This window comes from Papilio xuthus, unplaced genomic scaffold (assembly GCF_000836235.2).
Source record: "Papilio xuthus unplaced genomic scaffold, Pxut_1.1 DF825928.1, whole genome shotgun sequence".
Taxonomy (NCBI): domain Eukaryota; kingdom Metazoa; phylum Arthropoda; class Insecta; order Lepidoptera; family Papilionidae; genus Papilio; species Papilio xuthus.
The window spans coordinates 950,931-971,947 of record NW_013532721.1 but is presented as its reverse complement, the minus strand read 5'-3'; the positions used below and the strand labels follow the sequence as shown (position 1 = coordinate 971,947).

Below are 21,017 nucleotides of genomic sequence, written 5' to 3'. Positions count from 1 at the left end.
ATAATGATTTTCCAGATTTCTTATAAAATAAAGAATGGTTTATAGTTTTCTTTAAATATCTCAGCACACGTTTTGCACATTTCCAGTGTAACTTACTCGGATTTTCCGTAAACTGAGCAAGTTTCGAGATCGTATGACAAATATCTGGCCTAGTTCCAATACCTATATACATAAGCGAACCAATTAGTTCTCTGTACGGCCATGACTGGTGATACGTTGTCTCAACACTTTATGAAAATTTCATGCCGACTTCAAGTGGCGTTGATACAGGATTGCAATATTCCATGTCGAATTTCTGCAAAACTTCTTTTATATATTTTCTTTGAGAAAGCTTTACACCATCCTGACATTTTTCAATTTCTAAGCCTAAACAATACTTTGCTTCTCCGAAATCTTTTAAGTCGAAATCTTTTGCTAACTCCCTTTTAAACTGTAGAATCCATTGCTTATCTTTACAGCTTATAAGAATATCATCCACATATATAGTCACTAGAAGTAATTGACCATCATCATTTTTCTTATAATATAAACACGGTTCATTAAGTGTAGGTTTCATTCCCATTTTTTCTAATTTTTCATTTAAACGTATGTACCACTGTCGTCCGGATTGTTTTAATCCATACAACGACCTTTTCAGTATACATATATTACCACCGCCTTGTAGATCCTTCAATATCCTTTTTGCCCGCATCACAATATTTTCATCTATACTATCATTTTCTATAATATATTTTAAAGTTTTCTCTAAATATTCTGGAATCCTCATATAAATTTCCTCATCAAGCATTCCATTTAAGTACGCTGTGTTAATATCCATTTGATGAATTTCCATATCAAATTCTGCAGCAAGAGCACACAATAACCTTACAGTTTGAAGTCTAGCTACCGGAGCGTACGTTTGGAAATAATTTACTCCATATCGTTGGTTATAACCTTTGGCTACAAGTCTTGCCTTTTTCTTTTCAGTACCATCAATGTTCTGTTTCTTTGTTAAAACATAGCGACATCCTACAACATCACAGTTGTCGGGCTTCAAAACAATATCAAAAGTATTATTTTTAATCAAACTCTGAACCTCTGACGAAATAGCTTCCATCCAGCCTTCGCGTTCATCACCCGATAAAGCTTCATCTATAGATATTTCTATAGCTCCAGCAAAATGTTCATTTTCATAAAGCCTCTCACTATCTTCTTGATTACATTGCGTTGTTGTATTTTCTGTCATCTCATTTTGATTAAGTTCTTGATTGGTTTCTCTAAAATTATATAACTTCTTAGGCCTTCCACGTTGACCTCTTTGTATTTTCGGTCTTCCAGGCATTCTCTTTAATATTATCTGACTTGTTATATCCTCATTTGCTCCACCAGTTGCATTTTCACTTGCATCGCCATTATCGTTATTATCATTTATGTTATTTTCATGTACTATTTCAATATCATCACATCTCGTATCTTTATTAAATACTACATCAATGATAGATTCATTATCTAATTTCTTATCCTTTTCGATAATCTCATTTCTATCTACATTACTGTCTTTACTTCCGCAAATTACATTGATTTTGGTAATATGATTCTCTTGAAATTTCACATCTCGTGCAATAACAACTTTATGTTCACCTGGTATCCATATTCGATATCCTTTAGAAGTTCGTGGGTATCCTACCATTATGCCTTCTCGAGCACGCGCGACAAACTTATCTTTATTGGGCGTCTTGTCTAAAACAAAACATTTAGAACCAAAACATCGCATGTACTCAATGTTGGCTGGTTCTCCATACCACATGTTATACGGAGTATCTCCATTAAAAGTATTAGTCGGACAACGATTTCTAATATAACAGGCAGTTGCCACTGCATCAGCCCAAAAACATTTAGACAGTCCCGAAGACAATAACATACATCTAGCCATCTCAGTAAGAGTACGATTCATACGTTCACTCACAGAGTTCATTTGAGGTGTATGTGCTACCGTCAAACGACGTTGGATTCCTTCGGTTCTTAGAAAATCATCGAATTCTTTGTTGCAGTATTCGCCACCGTTGTCAGACTGAAGAGCTTTAATTTTCATACCAGATTGTTTTTCAACAAAAGTTTTATACGATTTAAACGCGTCCAATACTTTACTTTTCTTACTAAGCAAGTACACTTCGCACCAACGTGTACTGTCATCTATAAAAGTGACAAAGTATTTTGCTCCACCTAGAGATTCGGTTCTCATTGGTCCAACCACGTCCGAATGGACAATCATTAATTTGGTGTTACATGGGCCTCTCGTCTTCAAGAACGGTAGTGCAGTCATTTTTCCCTTCGTACATGTTTCACAGTCATATAACACATTCATATCCTCTGTCTTAACATCAAATCCGTAAGTATTCAGAAATTTCACAAGATCTCGTGCATTCAAATGACCCATACGCTCATGCCACAAACGTATATCCACATTCATAGCAACTAATGCGTCGTTCATTCTATTCTTTACTTCTCTCACTCTGTATAAGTTACCCACACGATCGGCTGTCATTTTGACAATTCCCTTGTTATCAGTGACATAAGCAACGTCACGTTTAAAAAGAACATTATGACCATTGTCAGTAATTTTGGCAACTGAAATTAAATTACTTCTTAAATTGGGAACGTACAAAGTATCGCGAAGCATAATTTTACGCTTGTCTTGATCATTTGAAGCTACGAAATAAATATCACCCTTACCTTTGACATCTGTCGACAGATTACTAGCTAAGTTCAATTTCGCATTATACGGCAAAACCCCTTTACCAAAAATTTCAGGATCTTTGCAGAGATGAGATGTGCACCCACTATCTAAAATAAAAGAATTACATGTTGAATTTTTTGTTAAATCACTACAATTAAACATTTCATAATTGTCGCTTTTTTCAGTTACACATCCTAACTCATGACTTATCTTCTTTACTTTGCAATCACTCGCTTTGTGACCATAGTTGTGGCATTTGAAACATTTGTACTTGAATTTACCACCGGAATTAGATACATTATTGTCGTTCTTGAAAGATTTTTTTCCAGTCTTGGTCTTGTAATACTTATTTTTCTGCCCATTTTTATTCGCATACATAGCTCCCTGTATTTCATTATTATTCTGTCGCCTCGAGCTATCCTCTTCCAAAAATTTTATTTTTAATATTTCTACCGCAGGTAAATCGTCGCGAGATTCCATAGCGCATCTAAAATTGTCGTAACTCGCTGGTAAACTATACAATAACAATATTGACAACAAATCCTTATGTATTTCGATTCCGATGTCATTGAGTTTGTCTACAGCGTCCACGAATTTAGAAATATGTTCACGCACATCCTCGCCCTCTTGCATGCGATGTAAAGTTAACTGCTTTAACAAAATTGCTTTACGAGCAGGTCCCTTTGATGCATATATAGACTCGAGTTTCAACCACACATCCCTTGCAGTCACGCACCCTCTTACGTGCTTTAACTCACTCGGACTAATTGATAAAATCAGATCTGCCTTCGCCTTTTCGTCTGCTGCTAACCATTCATCTGTCAATTTTTCACTTCCTGGTGTGGAACAAGGTCTTACAATTCTTCCACTAACGTATTGCCAACCTTCCGTTTTCGTTAACAATGCTTGTACTTGTATTTTCCACGTTTCATAATTATCTTTGTCCAGTAACTCTATTCGCACCGACTGTGCCATAATAATAAAAACGTTTTATATTTACTAGGTTTTGTGCTGGGCTGGGCCCATAACCTGATGAATAATACAAGTTTACTTGGGAAAATATATTTATGAAAGACAATGAAAAATATTTTACGTATGACAGATGTACACCTTTTTTCATAAAACTAAAACCAGACTAAAACCAGCCAGTGCACATGTCAGCAGATTACAAACTCCAACAGGATACTCATTATACAAATCCCTAGTCTTACGTACTAGTATCAATTACAGCTTCGAGCAAACGGTATATTCTACTTTTAGTTTCGTTTAACATTTGTCCAACCGTTGACTTCTTTATTAGCTGATGAAATTAGCATTACTGTCACGTTGTATATGCTGTACAACGGCGTAGATGACGATTTTTTGGAAATTACGTACGAGGAATTTTTAGAACACAAAAGCAAAATAGTTTACTTGACTGTTGACAAAGATTTAAATTAACTCTTGCTGATATGTGTTTTTTTTTATTTGAATATTGCGTCGGTATTATTTTATTGAGGTAAAAATATGGTATATTTGTTTTAATCACTAACAACTTCATCGTCGTTTACAACACCGATTAATTGATAATTGTTTTTATGCTACTGCATATTATGATGGACAAAAACATGATTTTTGCCAATAATTAAAGATATATCACTAATAAATAAGCTAGTGTCATAGAAATAAAATATAACTATGTGATTTTGATACGTTATAAATATTTACAAACGCTTTAATAATTATGGTACCTTTACATCACCTCGAAAATCTATAATTATAATTCACCTTGAGCTTTTATCTTCTTCATTAAATTATTACGGTTGTATGTTAAATATTATTTTGCGTTTATGTAAACATCTTGCGCCGTAAAGCTCATTATTATATGTATGTCCCAGAATTTAATATATTTTATTTAATATAAACATGTGCTTAGAAGCCACAAAATCCATCGTAGTAAAGTGCCTCTGAGTTTGGACTCTGCTCGGCTGCAATTTTTATACTGTATAAAATTAATATTTACTTTTGTTTTGTAGTATTTATTTAAGTAAAGGTTATTAAACATGGCATATCTTTTGTTTTTATTTGACTAATGACAAAAATTTTCTTTCCAAGATGTACGCTGATTGCTGTGATATTTTGAATACACAGGTTTTTAATTTTGTTTTGAGAAAAATCAAATTCTTCTCTTGTAACATCTTATTGCACATCCTATTATCGATTCATAAAATAATAATTCAAAAGTGTAATCCGACACTCACTAGATGAGAATACTGGATAATGATCTCATGTCATTGCCATTAGGCAACAACTAAAATATTTATTTATGGTTGACCTTAAATTTTTTACTTATTTCAAATGTAAACAACTCATATTTTTTTTATGAAATCTTTAATATTGAGAAATAAAAATACAATGTAAGTATGCTATTGAACGTGGTTTCGACATGTAAATCTATGTATTATTTGTCACTGCCAAATGTCAAATTACTTGAAGATTACTCGCGTGAACTTTCTCTCTTCAATGTCGAATGTTATGATGTGTCACGCAGTCTTATCGACGTCTGAGAAAAAAAACTATTGCGCGTCGAATCATAAGTAGTATTAATGCGTATGAAGATACATGAACGGTACCAACTTTGCTTTAACTTTGCCGTGTCATACTGGTCATTAAAGCCCGTCTCCGTGCCAAGGTCGTCTGTTAGGAATTTATCAAACAAAAAAACTCAAAGTAGTTTCGAATGAAGTTTATTCACTATACGGATCGCATATCAACTCAACAAACAATATAAAAAACGTAAAAAAATATGGCAGTGTGCATCGGTTAATAACGAAACAACAAGGAAAAGATGTGAGACGGATGCCACGCCTTACATCTTCACTATGGCAGAATTACATTTCCCTTTGCAGGTTCCATGGATAATCGATTAGTGAACGTTGTAATCGATTACTCTTAGGAATATTTGAGTTGTTGCTTATCTCCTGGCGGGGGCCTTAGGGATGGAGTCACCCTCGGCGTGGTAGCCGGTCTCGTCAGCGAAGTAGTTGACGGTCTCGACCTTGCCGTCCTTATCAGTGTAGGTGTAAGAGCCGCGAACGACTACCACGGTGTGCGGCTTGTTCTCCTCATCGAGAGCTTCCTTCAACTGTCCGTTCTCTTGGCGGTTGATTCCGTTTTCAGTCTCGAAACTGCACCATTAAAAATTTGTCAATTGTTTGTGGATTACGATAACTAAATGGTCGGATTGTATTTCATGTATTCTAAAGCAAGATAATTGAACGTTAAACAAACAAAATACATTACTTAATTTTTCTATAAGCTAATAATTAAACTGGCCGTCATTACGTAATTGAAAATAATAAAAGATCCGAGACATCATAAAAGTTCTGAAAGTTACGTATCCCATAGATTTTATTAGACTAATAACACGTACTTTAATGTTCTTTATGTGAGATAAAAATATAACTTTTATGCTCTAAGTGGGAAGTGATTCAAAGAGGTAATTTTGATTACAGTAATAGGTGGTGAGTTCGCTAGAATTAACAAGTGTTTTATAACTTATATTGTTTTTAACACACACACCGTATAGTACAAATACTATATATAATAACTGCTTAATAAGCCATAACAAATTAATTGAAATGTGCATAAACCATTGTGTTTTTTATCAACAACTCATGGATTTTTATACAGGATGGTTTTTGATCAAAAGCAATATATCTTAAAAACTCTGTACAATACCTAAAAGGGTAGCTACTATATTAATTATTAATAAATGACCAAGAATAATTAAAAAAATAATGGATATTTTCAAAATGATAATTATTGAACGAAATAAAAATGATTCATTAATAAAAAAGAGTATGAATTTACCCGAAGTTGTATGCGCCATCGGGTTCCTGGTTGAATTCGGAACGCACGATCTTTGGTGGTTCAGGCTCCACTGGGGCGGCGGCGGCGAGGGCCACAAGGGCGAGGGCGAATACAATCATCTGTGAATACAAAGTTAGTTAGCGATAGAAGAATAGTGCGACAGTTTTTCTTTCAGTTGATGAGAATCCATAACGTACCACTTTCATGATTGAGGAGTTTGGTTTGGTTTCGTTGCTAGCAGATGAACGACTGATGCCTTACCGTTCGGAGCATATTCTTTTATACATTTCTCCCGGCTGGCGATCTAACGTAATGTCAAACGGCGGCAAACATTCGATGTCGATATTCCGGCTCCCCGGATTCGGTCATCGGTGATCACAGACGATGTATGAGTGTGTGCTCGCGGGTTAACCTTTGTGATGACCACAAGTGTCAATGTGTGCGCCTCGTAGCTATTCGAAGGTTTTATTCTTAGCTATTTACTTAATAATTTGTCGCATAACATGAAATACTTGGCCGCGCAATGTGCTCATTGTTACACAAAAATATATGTCGGATGGGCAATACGGTGTAACTTTTCGACTTCAACGTGAGTTTATTTAAATATGCCAATATTTATGTACCATTAAGGAATTTAGGAATACATATTAAAAACAACTTAACATTTGACCAATAAAAAATAGTTTTAATACCATTTTTCTTGACACAAGTGCGTGTCAAAGTTTTGAACAAAGTACATTGAAATTTTTATTATTTCTATATTTAGTACATATTTGATAACTACTAGAGAAATAAATGTTTATGATAATGTGGAGTATCGAGAGGTAATCTCAGGATCCCTCTGGTTGCAATTTTCGTTCTCACCTTAATAACTTATACGCGGAAAGTTTACGAAGCTTAAAATTTGGTTTTATTTAAAATAAATTAATTAAATCAAATCCCATTATATCGTTTAATTGGAGTTTTATCAATTATAACTAATAATTTTATAACATCATAAAACCCAATATAAGTTAAAATATTTCTCACATATTTAATTGATGATTGATGATTTCAGAGGCACATGTATAATCGTAGGAACATTTAAGTATTTTATTTACTCGTCATATAAAAATATCCTGTCTATGACTAGGTACAGAGTTAGTAATAGAATGCAAGACAATTTATCGTGCCAACTCGATGACACAATGATAGATACAAACACATTACCAATAAACTTGTAAGTCCGTTTATGAACAAGGAAGATGCGACTGACATACCACGGCCATGAACATCAATATAGTAAGGCTAGTTTATATGACACGGTGAGAGAAATATTGGAAATTATGTAAAATTATACCCTAGAAAATGACACACAAAACAAGACATAACAGCTACAGTACGACAAGGATATTGTTGCACTTTTTTGGTATTAACAAAGGGTGGTAATGAGCTTTTGTAATTTTGAGTTTGTCTAGTGATGACCGGGTCAGATAAGTTTATCGGTCTATAATTTAACACTACTAAGGCAGTAAACTTTTCCCCACAGTAGAGGAATGAGTGTAACACAGGTGTAACACCATTCATTATATTTATTCAGTATTTGTTATAGATTCGCTTTTAATCTAAAATAGAGCATGTTCATGAAATATAACTCTTCGATGTTATTTAGGAACACTGTGACGATATACCGGCAACATTTGTCACAGAACGGACGGCCAATGTGGCCAAAAAGTCCTGGAATGACAACCGCGGGAGTATCCTGGATGAGGGTAGCAAAAGACCGATTATCGTGGTGATCTTTGGGGTAGGCCCAGCAGTGGTCAGAATATGACTGACGAGAGGGATACTGTAATTGTATTAATTGTGTAGATAGGTAGATAATTTCAGACAACGTACACACGAATTTAAATTTGATAGATTGCTAATACGTAAATAGAACACATTCAAACTCGCCTTGTTTTGATTCCTAGGTTCAGATAAAAAAAACAATGACCCCTTATGTCGGAGTAAAGTTCAAGCAGCCAAGCCAGCCGTCAGGTTGGGCACCTGGTCGGCCTCGACGTGTGGTAACTAACGATGATTTTGAAAATTAAGCATCCTTATATCATCATAATATTTGCGTACCTATTTAAACTAGCATTGGAGTGCTTCTGATACTTTGGTCTACAATTTAGTTTATCTCACTTTTACCTTTTACATGGTTCGTATCTGGTTTAATAATAGTCTCTGATATGTAAACTTCAATACATCTGACCTTTCGTTGTCACCAAAACATGCATAAACTTTTTTTACAAATTTTCTAATGCATTTGATTATACATTTTATTACCAAACTTATAGTCTTTTTCTTTGTGTTTTATATTTTTATTATAGTCTTATTGGCATGTTTTTCCAGTTTGTTTTTTTTTATCTTCTAGAATGATGCATAAATATCCCTACCTAAGCCGACATAAAAAGTGTCAAACAAAAACAAGTTCAATGTAAAGCTAAATCGCACTTTAGTGCATAAAACCAATATAAACCACATTGCATAGTGCGCATCTCTTGTTTCCGGATAGTCAACCTACTTGACAATTATTGACTAATAATATTTTTTTTCATAATTTATGCCGGTATCTTGCACGATTTTAACCTTAGCAAAATCTTACTATAGCATAATATTATAACTGCGAATGTTTGGATGTATGAATGGACGGATGGATCGAAGTTTGATAAAAGGTATCACCAGAGAGACCGCATGGATCTCGCTAAAATTTGGCATAGATGTAGAAAATAGTCCGGAAGAATATATAAGCTAGAAATTAATCATTTTTAATTCCGAGGAGAAGGAGTCGCGGGCGACAACTAGTATTTATAACTTAACACAATTCCGGTGTCTATCTTACAAAAATATCATGATATCAATATAGATTATGTATACGGCGTAGGTACCTACCATAAAACTTCCATTGCTACACCTATTAAGGTTTGAATATGAGTTAGAAATATGTAAATAAAGATCCATACTTTTATAATCCACCTGTATGTTGCTGTAAGTAATAAAAGTATTAAGACATTTTATCTAGATGTTTTCAATATCAAAGACACACAAATTGTCCCCTTAAAAAGAAATAATCGTTTTCGATAGGTTTTAAACAATTCACGTGTTCTAAAACTGGTTTATGCAAATCGATTTTATAAATTAATCAAGCCCATTGGAGTACAAAACTAGATAAAATATATGATTGCACTTTTTTAATCAATTCAAAATATGACAAGGAATTTATTGCTATAAAATTTAAATTATGTAAATTTTACCAGCACTGGCCGTATCCTAATTAATATATTTTGTCAATAATTTTAAAAGTAGTTAATAATTAATGTTTAAGCTTTACCTGTCTGACAATAACAAAGTGTACCTTTTAGGTGAGTATTGTAATATAAACTAGAAACTGGCGGGAAATAAAAAATTTAGGAGAATAATTTAAGAGTAAAAAAAATCTAAATGGTTGTTAAACTCATGAACTATGCTAATAGTGGACATAATAATCTCATCATTGATATTTAATTGCATAAACAACTTTTATATTGTTTTATGATCGATGTTAATTGCTCTCATTTAAAATAATAAATATATCAAGGTTCTACAACTAAATGATCTATATCAGTCTTTCCCAAAGTGGGATATGACGCCCCCTTGTGGGCGCTGCAGGTCTCAAGTTGCGGGTCATAGTAAAAGTTTCGTTTAGAATTAATATACATATATAGGTCACAATAATTAATTAATTAATTTAATTTGAAGTTATAGTGGTTTTAAAATATGTGAAAATATGGGGGCGCTAAAAAATATTTATTCTCAAAGTGGGCAGTAGACAAAATAAGTTTGGGAACCACTGATCTATATGAAGAAGTTGGGATGCCTAATTATAAATGTCTGCTGCTGTTAATAACTGAGGCTTATTTGCGCCAAGGTCCAAATCAGTGTTGACATTTTATTGCGTACAATATGTTCTATACACACACAATAACAGGAGACTTACGAGAGAATACGATGCGCTCACTCGCTTGTTATACACGTTGAAATTTTTGTAAGTATCTCTTACTAATTACGATGTAAACGTTGTCATGTTCAAGAACACCAATATGACTTGAACACCAAGTTGGCTCCCTCATTTATGAATAAGACTGAATTTAATGAATGAATTAACTTACTAGCGTTCGCCCGTGACTTCGTCAGGGCAATATAATTAAAAAAGGTAATGTAACTTACTCCCCCACGCCTAAAGTAAATTCTAATAAATCCTGTCAAAATCAGTCCAGTCATTCTGGAGATTACAGGGAATTAACGTGGTCTTGCGGACAGACAAGCACACAGAGGAAAATTTAATATATAAGGTCCGCGAAATATGTACATTTTTTCGATATTACATGCAGACAATCTAATTTTATTATTAGTATAGCTCTACGACCATTATACGCAATAAGAACCAATTTTGTATAAATATATGCTGTATGTCGCATTAAAATGCGTAATGCTCATCTTATTTTAAATTAAATACTTACCAACAAATATCTATAAATATGTGCAGATGCGCTTGACTTTACAACAGGTACATAAATTTAAATACATTAAGCTTGTATCATTGTTTCAAATAGCGCATACAAATTTTATGAATGTCACAAATTAATTCGTTGTATACGAAACTCAAAGTATAAATATTTGAAATGAACTTTACTAGCCGCAGCGACAAGAAGTTATATTTTTTTCATGTTATACTTGATCATAATGAATTTATTCTGTGCATTACAATATAATTTTGATACGCGTCCAGTCAAGGAATTAAATTTGCTCCCCACTTAAGATTTCTAAATAATAGGTGTACTATGTGTGTTGCTATTAGAAGTTTTACTAAATGTATTAATTGAACTGGGTAGGAAATAACGTTCCCTAACTGTAACACATCAATATTATGTATGATTTTAATTTTCAATAGGGGTGAGCAGAGTTGAGAAGTAGTATATCTACATTCATTGCATAATTTCTATATCTACAATGATGCAAGAAAAATTCGGAAACGTTAGATTCAAAAATATCTACTTGGAGTGAATTCAAGGCTGAGGTAATAGATGGTAAGTGAAGTTATTTAAAAAATAAAAATAAGTAATAAGCTACAATAAAAATAACGAGTGTTTTTAGTTTAATGAAATTCGTGTGTATTAAATTACAATTGTTTAATAAGTCACGATAGGCGATTGTTTTGTACGCCTTACGAACAATTTCAATATTTTTTTTTGTAGTTAACTTACCGTGGTTTCTGAGACTAAAATCTCTGCCCAAAACATATCGTCATCCCTTTCATTATCTTTGACAAAACAGAAATAATAATAGATACGAATGTACCAAATGTATGAAAATAATGAAATATATGAAAAATTAGGTTAAAATGTAGATTATTTGGAGCTATGTATTATTTAAAGATTTTGTAGTATTTTCAGACAGTTTGTTCTTATATTAATACAATAGAGGTATATGATAATTATTGGCTTATGATCTTGTTTATTAATCGATTCAAATCAAATCATTCGATTTCAATAGTTAATATGCATATCGAGAATAGATATAATATACTATATTATATATCTAAGTAATTCTTGTACGCATTATTGCACATATGTTCAAAGTAAATATTAAAAAACAAAATAACAAAACATTACAGATTGATATATCTTTTTGTACAAATGCATGGAAATGTTTTTCAATTTCTGTTTTATTCATACCACAAGGCACATATCTTAATTTAATAGAAAATATGATAAAAGAAATATGATAGCAGAAAAAACATGAAAAAAAAATAAACTTGCAAAGGTCGAATACGTAAAATTAAAAAAAAAAAAATTTATATAACTAGCTGTCGCCCGCAACTCCGACTGCGCGAAAGAAAATAAAAAAATAATAAATAACCTGTCTGTTCTAGACTATGTTCTACATATATGCGAAATCTTAGCAAGACCCATGCAGCCGTTCTGGAGATACTTTCTAGCAAACATCTATTAATCCAACCAAACATTCGCATTTAAATTATTAGTAAGATAAAAGAAACGTAGGTAATTATCAGTAAGCTACATCTACCTGTTAATTAAAGACGTTAGAAAAAAAAACTTGTCTCGCGTCTCTCCGCTAGATGCAAATAAAAGCGATATGTTTTAACCTTTCCATAGGTCGACCCATTCTTTATTTCGAGAAATTATAATTCAAGGTCGGTTTGACTTTGCGCCACACCCTGTGTAATTTGAGGGTTCCATACTAATTAGACGTGAAGGTTTATGATAAATCAAATAAGCATATAATCAATAACTCAATATTACTCATTTGGTGCCTTTAAACATCAAATATTATTCAAACAAGACTGCTTTTTGATGATTATTTAACAGGACATAAAATAATTTTATCTAGAATTGAAGAATCTCATTATTACTTAATAAATATTTGAAATAATGAGTCAATACAAAGTACCTGAATTAATTTAATAAGTTTTAGAATAAATCAACATAAAAAAACCCACGCTTATTTATTATTTAACCTTATGCAAATGCTGTTTTAATAATTATTTTATATAAACCTTTGCATCAAAAACATCGTGAACTTTTTACAAGTGTTCGATACTCGTAAAATCCAGTCCACCTCACTAACCTTAAAGATCATACGAGTCAAATAATTCAAGTTCGATCACCGGCGCCTGATTTAATAAGAAAATTGTGAACATTAAAAATTAAACACTTAATTGATCACTTATTTCCATACTTTTAATCGGAAGAAAGAATAAAGATACATCTTACTAACATAATAATTGCGAATGTTTAGATGGATGGATGGATGGATGTTTGTTCGAAGGTATCTCCAGAACGGCTGAACGGATATCGATGAAATTTGACATACATAAAGACCATAGTCTGGAACACATAGCTACTAATTTTGCTTTTTTTTTTATTCCGAGCGAACGGGGACGCGGGCGACCATTAGTGTTAAATAATATAGAATAATCGTTAAGGTTGAGTTATACAAATTAAAATTAGTATTTTTCTTAATATTTTTTTAGCAAGCTGTTCGACTTGTGTAAACCTTTGTTAGTTTCTACAGTTAGTCTAAATTTATGGTTAATTTCAAGACAAGAATCAAGCAGGTTTATTTCCCAACTAAGTTTAAAAATATACTAAGATAATTTTATAAAATAAAATATTATTAGCTTTTAAAATTATAGTTCCCCATCATTGGTTTTTTCAACGGTCAACGGTCATTTGAAATCAATATGACCTTTTATTATTACGACGTCTACCTCGGTATTCATTTGGTTTATTTTTCATGCGGACACAAGTTTTGCACTTGTCCTTCTTCGTAATAGTAATGTTGTATTATGCAAATTCTTGAACAAACACTGGCATCGATATTTTTTTTTAACTCAAGAAATACAAGGACATAGTCTTGAGTTGGATGTTAGTACCAACTCCTACGATAAACGTTTTTTTTTTTACCAAGAAATAATGTTTTTATATGAACAGTGGGCGAAGGAGCAGTGCGACCCTTATTGAAAAAAGTGACCGACGCCTATGGACGTCCGCAACACCAGAGAAAACACTGCCGTCCTTTGAGAGACAGGAACGCTATCTGAATTTTTCAATAAAAGTCGGCCACAATGTTTTTTTTTACTTTTAAAAGACAAACTGAATAGATTATCATTGTTTTTAAATTTGTTGTTTTCTCAAAATTCAACCTAGCGATATCAGGCACCAACGGTAAATCCCCAAAACATCATCAAAAGAAAATTACTACGCTGTCAAAAAACAAGTCACGATTTCTTATAATTGGACACAACAACCCTAGAACATAGAAGCAGTTAGTATTGGGCAAACCCATCATACATACTTATCATAATCTTTACTGCGTAATGAATTCTAATACAGCTAAATCAAGTTGACCGCATACCAAATAAAATATTTATTTTTAAACTACGCTTCTAAGTAAATCTGTAAGTACCATGGCACCTATTTGTGTCGATACGCAAATTGCAAGAGAGAAACATTCTTGTTAAGAAAAGGAAGCAATAAGAACAACAAATACAATTATTCATTTATTTTGAACACATTAAAAACACATATTGAAACCATTTTATTGTACTTTACCAAGTCAAACGCATTACGTGATCAGTCTTTCTTTTAGACGACTTTATGAATCCTAGGAATTGAAGCTCAGCTACGGCGCGGCTAAATCTAGACCTAGAATAAAGAAAATATTAAAAGGGTTTAATAACTCATTGCTTAGTGATATTCATTCAAGTGTTACAAGAGTGCAAAGTAACAATTACAAGATAACAAAAATTAACGAATGTTGTAAGTCAAATACACGTAATTTAAAGGCAATAGGCGTAGGCAATGTTAATTACAGCATAACTTTGTATAATTATTATAGAATAAATTATAAGAAATTTGCATTCACTTATCCTTGCAAACATCGCAAGTAACAATTAGCAAATAAAAAGTAGTACGCATAAAGCAGACGCGCGAAGTGTCATGGCCGCTATCCACTTGGCAATAGTTCATGTTGCAAATCAAATATTGCTCTAACAGAGATTCGAACCCGGATAGATATTAAAAAAAATATTTCTATAAAAAGTAGCTCAAACTACAATTCTGAGATTTGCTTACAATTTTTTGTTAGCCTAAATTGTAAACACCGCCGATCCCACGTTCTCGATCATTCTACCTATATCGCTTTGAGAAGCAAAAAGTAGCTGATGTGTAAAAATATATTTTAAACATCTCTGACAATTGGAAATACACATAACCAATACTGCTCCTCAATATTGTACAATAAAGAACGATAAAGAAATTTCAAAAGAAAATCTTACAAACAATAATTGGCCTAGAATCGACAGTAATATGACGTCACGTTTTAGTTCACACCAGAGTAAAAATTGATAGTAAGGAGAAAAAGAGAAGGAAGATACAAAAATAATGCAAAGGAATAGTTTCAAAAAACTAACTTTTGTTTCGATTTAAATGAATAGCGTCAAGACAACATATATACTAAACAATAATACTAGAATAAGTTAAATATTTTAATTAATTCTTCCTATTATTTACGCATTAAAAAAACCGTACAGGTAACAAAGAACTGTTATGAATATTCTACACATTTGAAATAAAAAAAATCTATATTGAAATACTCACTGTACAATAGGGTCTTGATGCGCTTGGTCATCTTCAGTTGGGTTAACTATAGCCGCAAAGGCCTGCAGCCAGTCGTACAGGTTGATGTGTTTGCCGCACTCTCTATGCAGCTTGTATGTCAGAGACACGTCGGGTAATGTATCAGACACGCTCTCCGGTGACGGCAGGATACAGCATTTACACTGCGATCATTAATTTATTTACTATCAAACCCAAATACATTAAAATCCTACTCCTTATACTATTACTAGCTGTTGCTCTCCATCAAGGGAGATAAAAAAAAGCCTTAATAGGTTGCCTATGTCTTCATCCGGACTATATGCTACATCTATGCTAAATTCCAGAGTGATCCATTCAGCCTTTCTAAAGATACCTTCTAACAAACATCCATTTATCCAAACATTCGCATTTATAATATTAGTAAGAACACCCACTTGTAAATAAGAAACAGGGTTGCTCAACGCGGTGTGTATGGCTCCTCTGGGAGAGCCAACGATCTGCTTCTTTACATTGCTGACATCGCTGAAGAACAAAATCTCGTGGAACGTCTGCGTGTGCGGCGGTTGCAATGCTTTAGCGAACATCTCCTCCAAGTAACTCACAAACCTAGACCTTATCATTTCATATTCTGACTGCACACGTTCCACTCTCGTTGCTCGAAGTAGCTTCTAAGGAGACACGAGGAAGTTGTAAAAATATGAGTAAATAAAAAGTTATAATAAAGCAAAATATTAAATGTTCATGACAATGTACAATAAAAATTGTTTTTCCAGTGTTAGACTCCAGCAACAAATCATCAAGGGGTCCCGGTTCAATATTAAACAGAAGACAGGAGAAAGCTGGAGACACCACCATTTCATGAGGAAAGAATAAGGATTTGACAAAGGAGGTGGCTCATAGAAAGGGGATATAATATTGTGTCCCCTCCTGTGTCGATTGAAGATAGGCAACGAATCTGCAATTTTGGATATATACGGGCAACGGTCGTTACGTCATTTCAGCGAATAAACATGGCCCCATGCTCATTTGTCACCTTATAATATAAAAAATAAATACTTTTTTACTGTGAGTTACATACCTCTTTTAATTTATATCTGTCACCTGGTACCGCCTCTGGCTTAATGTCTACATCTTCATCACCATCAGTTAACAATGTAGTTTGATTGTTAGCACTTTCTATTTGTCTTAAAAACATCATTAAATGTATCCTTATTGTTTTCATTAACGATTCACCGATAGTATTTATTGGCATATCATTCTGATTGTTTTTAACTGGCGTTGATCGAAGTGGTTTAATCGGCGATGTAATTTGTAAAGAAGTATTCACTGATTTCAATGCATCTTTTATACTGTCCACTAATTTATATTGTGATTGAAAATTTATTAATTGCATACATTCACGAAAAACTTGAGTGCTGGTTATATTTTCGACAGCGCACTTTGAATAAATTTCACGAACCTGAAATAAAATAATTAAAATAAAGATTGAATAAAGCTGTTGTTTTATTTTCAGTGTCACGGTACTTTTAAGATAGAATTAAATAGTAAAAAGTACTTACAGACTTTCCTAAAATATTCTTTGGTAAATCTTTTATAAAGACGAACAATAATCTAATACATGAATAAAAACTAAATAAATAATCGTGAAGTTCTTGCATTTTTTTGCATAAAGTTTCTCTGAAGAAGTCATCATCTTCGAATAATTTAATTTTTATTTTGCAACTTTGTTTTTCTAGGTACGGTCTGAAAGAAAGCAATTGTCTGACACTTTCCAAATCGTGAGATGACAAAGCCGAGACAGCGCCATCTATGTCTTGTTGGGCACAACAAAGTGTCTTAATATTGTCTCCGTAGTAGTGATCCATCATACAATACTGAAATAAGCAAATAAAGATACAGTAGTTGAATACTTTAGCTATGAAAAAAGATAAAAAAATAAGTTAATTAACCATTGGTTTCTGGGACCAAAATGTCTGTATAAAACGTATCATCATCCCTGTCAATTTATCTTTAGATAAAGACAAAACAACATTATTTGTGTTTTGGTTTCAGAAACCTATGATAAGTCCAAGTTAAAAACTAACCTTTATACTTTGTAAAAGTCCAGCAACTGAGAAATCATAAAATAGGAACACATCCGTTAACAATTCAAACGCTTTTCCAGAGAGATGGAATGGGCTGGTGTGCGTGAGGAAGATGTTTTCTAATACCTGAAAATTTATTTAAAACCATTTTACCATTTGATTTAGTATTTTTAATTAATAATATTTAAATTGCTTAAAATTCTTACTTGATTCATATAAACTGGTGATGAATGAGAGTGGAAAACCTTCATGAGTAATTTTGAAGATACATGATATGGAAACGACTTATGTAAAGCAGAAACAGATGTTGCTACTCCAAAAACTAGGACTATAGGAAGTTTAGCTATATACGAACTAAAATTAAAAAAAGAAATTAAACAAAAATAAATCAAACCTAATTAACTAAAAACTTAAAAAAAGAAACAAACAAACAAAACATATAATTTTTTTCTCACAAAGTAAAGATAAACAATAAAGCATATTATCCTGCCTATGTTGAAAAATAAACCTAATTCCAAATAAAGCTATCAACTTACCTAACAATCATAACAAAATCTTGCAAAACATTACAATGAAAACTCTCAAAGTCAGGTATGATAATAATAAGTGGTCTTTTTGTGTTGACTTTTTTTTTCTTACTCGGTGAATTAACACATGCATTTTGATACCAATTGTACAAAGATTTCATTGTACACTGATTTTTCTTTAACTTTGGCACTTTATATTCCATACTTTCATCAAAATTCTCATTCTCTGAATTATCCTGAAATTACAAAACTTAATTTTAATACATCAAATTAAAATCTTACTTACTCCGCTGGCGCATCGACCCAAGGTGGGTCTTGGCTTCCGACACAAGAGTTCAAAAATTTCAAGAGATCAAATTAAAATCTATTATTTGGTATTAAAAGTGAAATGATATTAATAGTATATAGTAAATAAATACTAAAACTAACCAACATGCCTTGTCCATGTATCAATTGCCAAACAACATTTTCCACAAGTAACTTGATTGTTGACCCATCTTGTGAATTAGTCATAGCAATGTGTGGTGTTACATTTTCTCTGAAACACATATTTCAGCTCTTTTTAGCTTTGGTCGCAGCTTCATTCAAACGGAATTAAAAAAAATAAGTAGCCTGTGCATTCTTCTACAATATATTCTAAATATATGCTAAATTTCATAGTGATTTGTTGAACCATTCTGGAAAACCTTGTAACAAACATTCGTCTATCCATGTATGTAAACATTTGCATTTATAATATTAGTAAGATTTAGTATTTTAATAATTTAATTTAGATATACAGAAATAAATTGATTAAGTCTCATGAAGCAGTGCCCTACATATCCGCTACTCTCCCCAGAGAGGGATTCCAGCCTACCATAAGTTAGAGGTCAGTAAGCCTTAGTCATATATCCTTGCTAACAGTGGATTAGTTCACAATATATATAACTATTTATTGAAAAATACCTTATTATATTAATTAGTGCATTAAACTGAGAGACATGGTCTGGTTGATTAACTCCAGTTATTAGTGTTGCAGTAGGAATAACTCCTTCTATTGATCCTAAATCATTATTCATGTGATGAAACTCTATGTAATTGACGATATCATTCAGTAATGTACTATATGTTTGATGATGTAATTCCTGAAACAAAGAACATGAAAATCAGTAATGGTGATAAGATGTTCTTCAAAATTAATAATTAATCCACTAACATATAAATGTTTTTATAATATTTATAATAATAACTTTACAAATTATAATTTTAGGTGTAGCAGGCATATCATGGGGAGGGCGCTGTGCAACATGCTAATGACAATCAAAATAAATACTACACTGTATCACTAATTGATCTGCCGAGTTCACTTTCATTCAATAAAATCATAGAAACAAGGAACATGTTAAATTTAAATTGAATAATGGGCAGAACATCTATTTCAAAAGTAATAAATAATGAAAAACTATGAATAATTAATGACCTGAATTTGATTTGTTACATTGTTTTTTTAAATTAGTAAGATTACGAGGTATATTATGAATTCTGGATGAATTTTTTGTGTGTCAAAATTTGGATTATATTACCTTTATATGAACTTCAAACAAATCCCAGTTCTGTTGGAAACAGTCGTACCAAGGCTGTCTTCTAAACCGAGATTGAACCCATGCTTTATTTTTGTGTTTAGCTTTTAAACTTTTCTTGAATCCATTTTTGAATAAAAATACGCCCTGTAAGATGCTTTCAAATTTGAGACTAAGTTGTTCAAATTTACAACTTATTCAACAATATTATTAGTAATAATATATTACCTTTGATACAGAGACTGTTTCGTCTTTATCCATGATTACTAAATCAAATATGTGGTTGTTTTTTTTAATTGGCTTCTATGAATATTTTTGGCCCATATAGAGAAATATAGTTTTAATAAGTAATATAACGTTGTTAAAATACTTCAGAGATCATATATAACGTCGAGTGAATAAGTAAAAAAATAAAATATTAGCTGCGCCCGCGAGCGAGATTAAAATAAAATTAATTAGTAGCCTGTGTTCTTCCAGGCTATGTTCTACATATATGACAAATTTAAGCGAGTTCCAGACAACCGTTTTAGAGATACCTTCTGTCAAACATCCAAACATTCGCATTTATAATATTAGTAATTAGTAATATTTCAACATTTTAAAGCAGTTCAACTACAATTTTATAATTCGATTTCGTTGGCAATTCACATTGAGCTTTGAAACTTCACTAAGTTTTCAACGGATTGATAACAGTTGTTTTGACATTGACAGACAGCCGAAAATAAGTGTGATGGGTTACCAGTAAGAAAAAATTATTAACTTCCAAAAGTAGTCCATGTTGCAACTCCAAGTAATTGGTTAGCAACTTGATCTCGTCGTAATTCCTTAATTTCAATTGATTTCAAACACATTAGCAATGCGAAATCATCATGCGTGATTTTTATGGAATTTGGAAAAAAAATGATATATGAAAGCGCAAAAATTGTGCAGTTGCCGCTCCCTTGCTATAGGCCATAGTGTATTTACTATACTCTTTGTTATATGCAATTTATGACGTTAGTGCTGTCAAGATAACATTGTTAGTTTACATTTTTTCCGAATGCCATAAGATCCTTATGGATCTGTTTTATTCAGTAGTATTAAATAAAAATACC

General features: G+C 32.4%; 2 protein-coding genes across 2 annotated transcripts; both read right to left on the bottom strand.

The window, feature by feature from the left end:
• Nucleotides 1-5,426: 5,426 nt before the first annotated feature.
• CPR46 (cuticular protein RR-1 motif 46) lies at nt 5,427-6,809 on the bottom strand. Its single transcript, NM_001311907.1, is given in 3 exon segments — nt 5,427-5,883; nt 6,569-6,687; nt 6,766-6,809. Coding segments are annotated over 3 exon segments (342 nt in total). The 5' UTR covers nt 6,775-6,809; the 3' UTR covers nt 5,427-5,669.
• Nucleotides 6,810-14,664: 7,855 nt separating this feature from the next.
• Nucleotides 14,665-20,391, bottom strand: Orc3 (origin recognition complex subunit 3). Its single transcript, XM_013322815.1, has 12 exons — nt 20,152-20,391; nt 19,927-20,070; nt 19,310-19,488; nt 18,794-18,902; nt 18,374-18,600; nt 18,044-18,191; nt 17,838-17,963; nt 17,313-17,627; nt 16,832-17,212; nt 16,188-16,421; nt 15,754-15,935; nt 14,665-14,799 (listed from the first exon to the last, which is right to left on the bottom strand). The coding sequence occupies exons 1-12, from the start codon at nt 20,182-20,184 to the stop codon at nt 14,703-14,705; spliced, it is 2,175 nt and encodes a 724-aa protein (XP_013178269.1). The 5' UTR covers nt 20,185-20,391; the 3' UTR covers nt 14,665-14,702.
• Nucleotides 20,392-21,017: the final 626 nt, after the last annotated feature.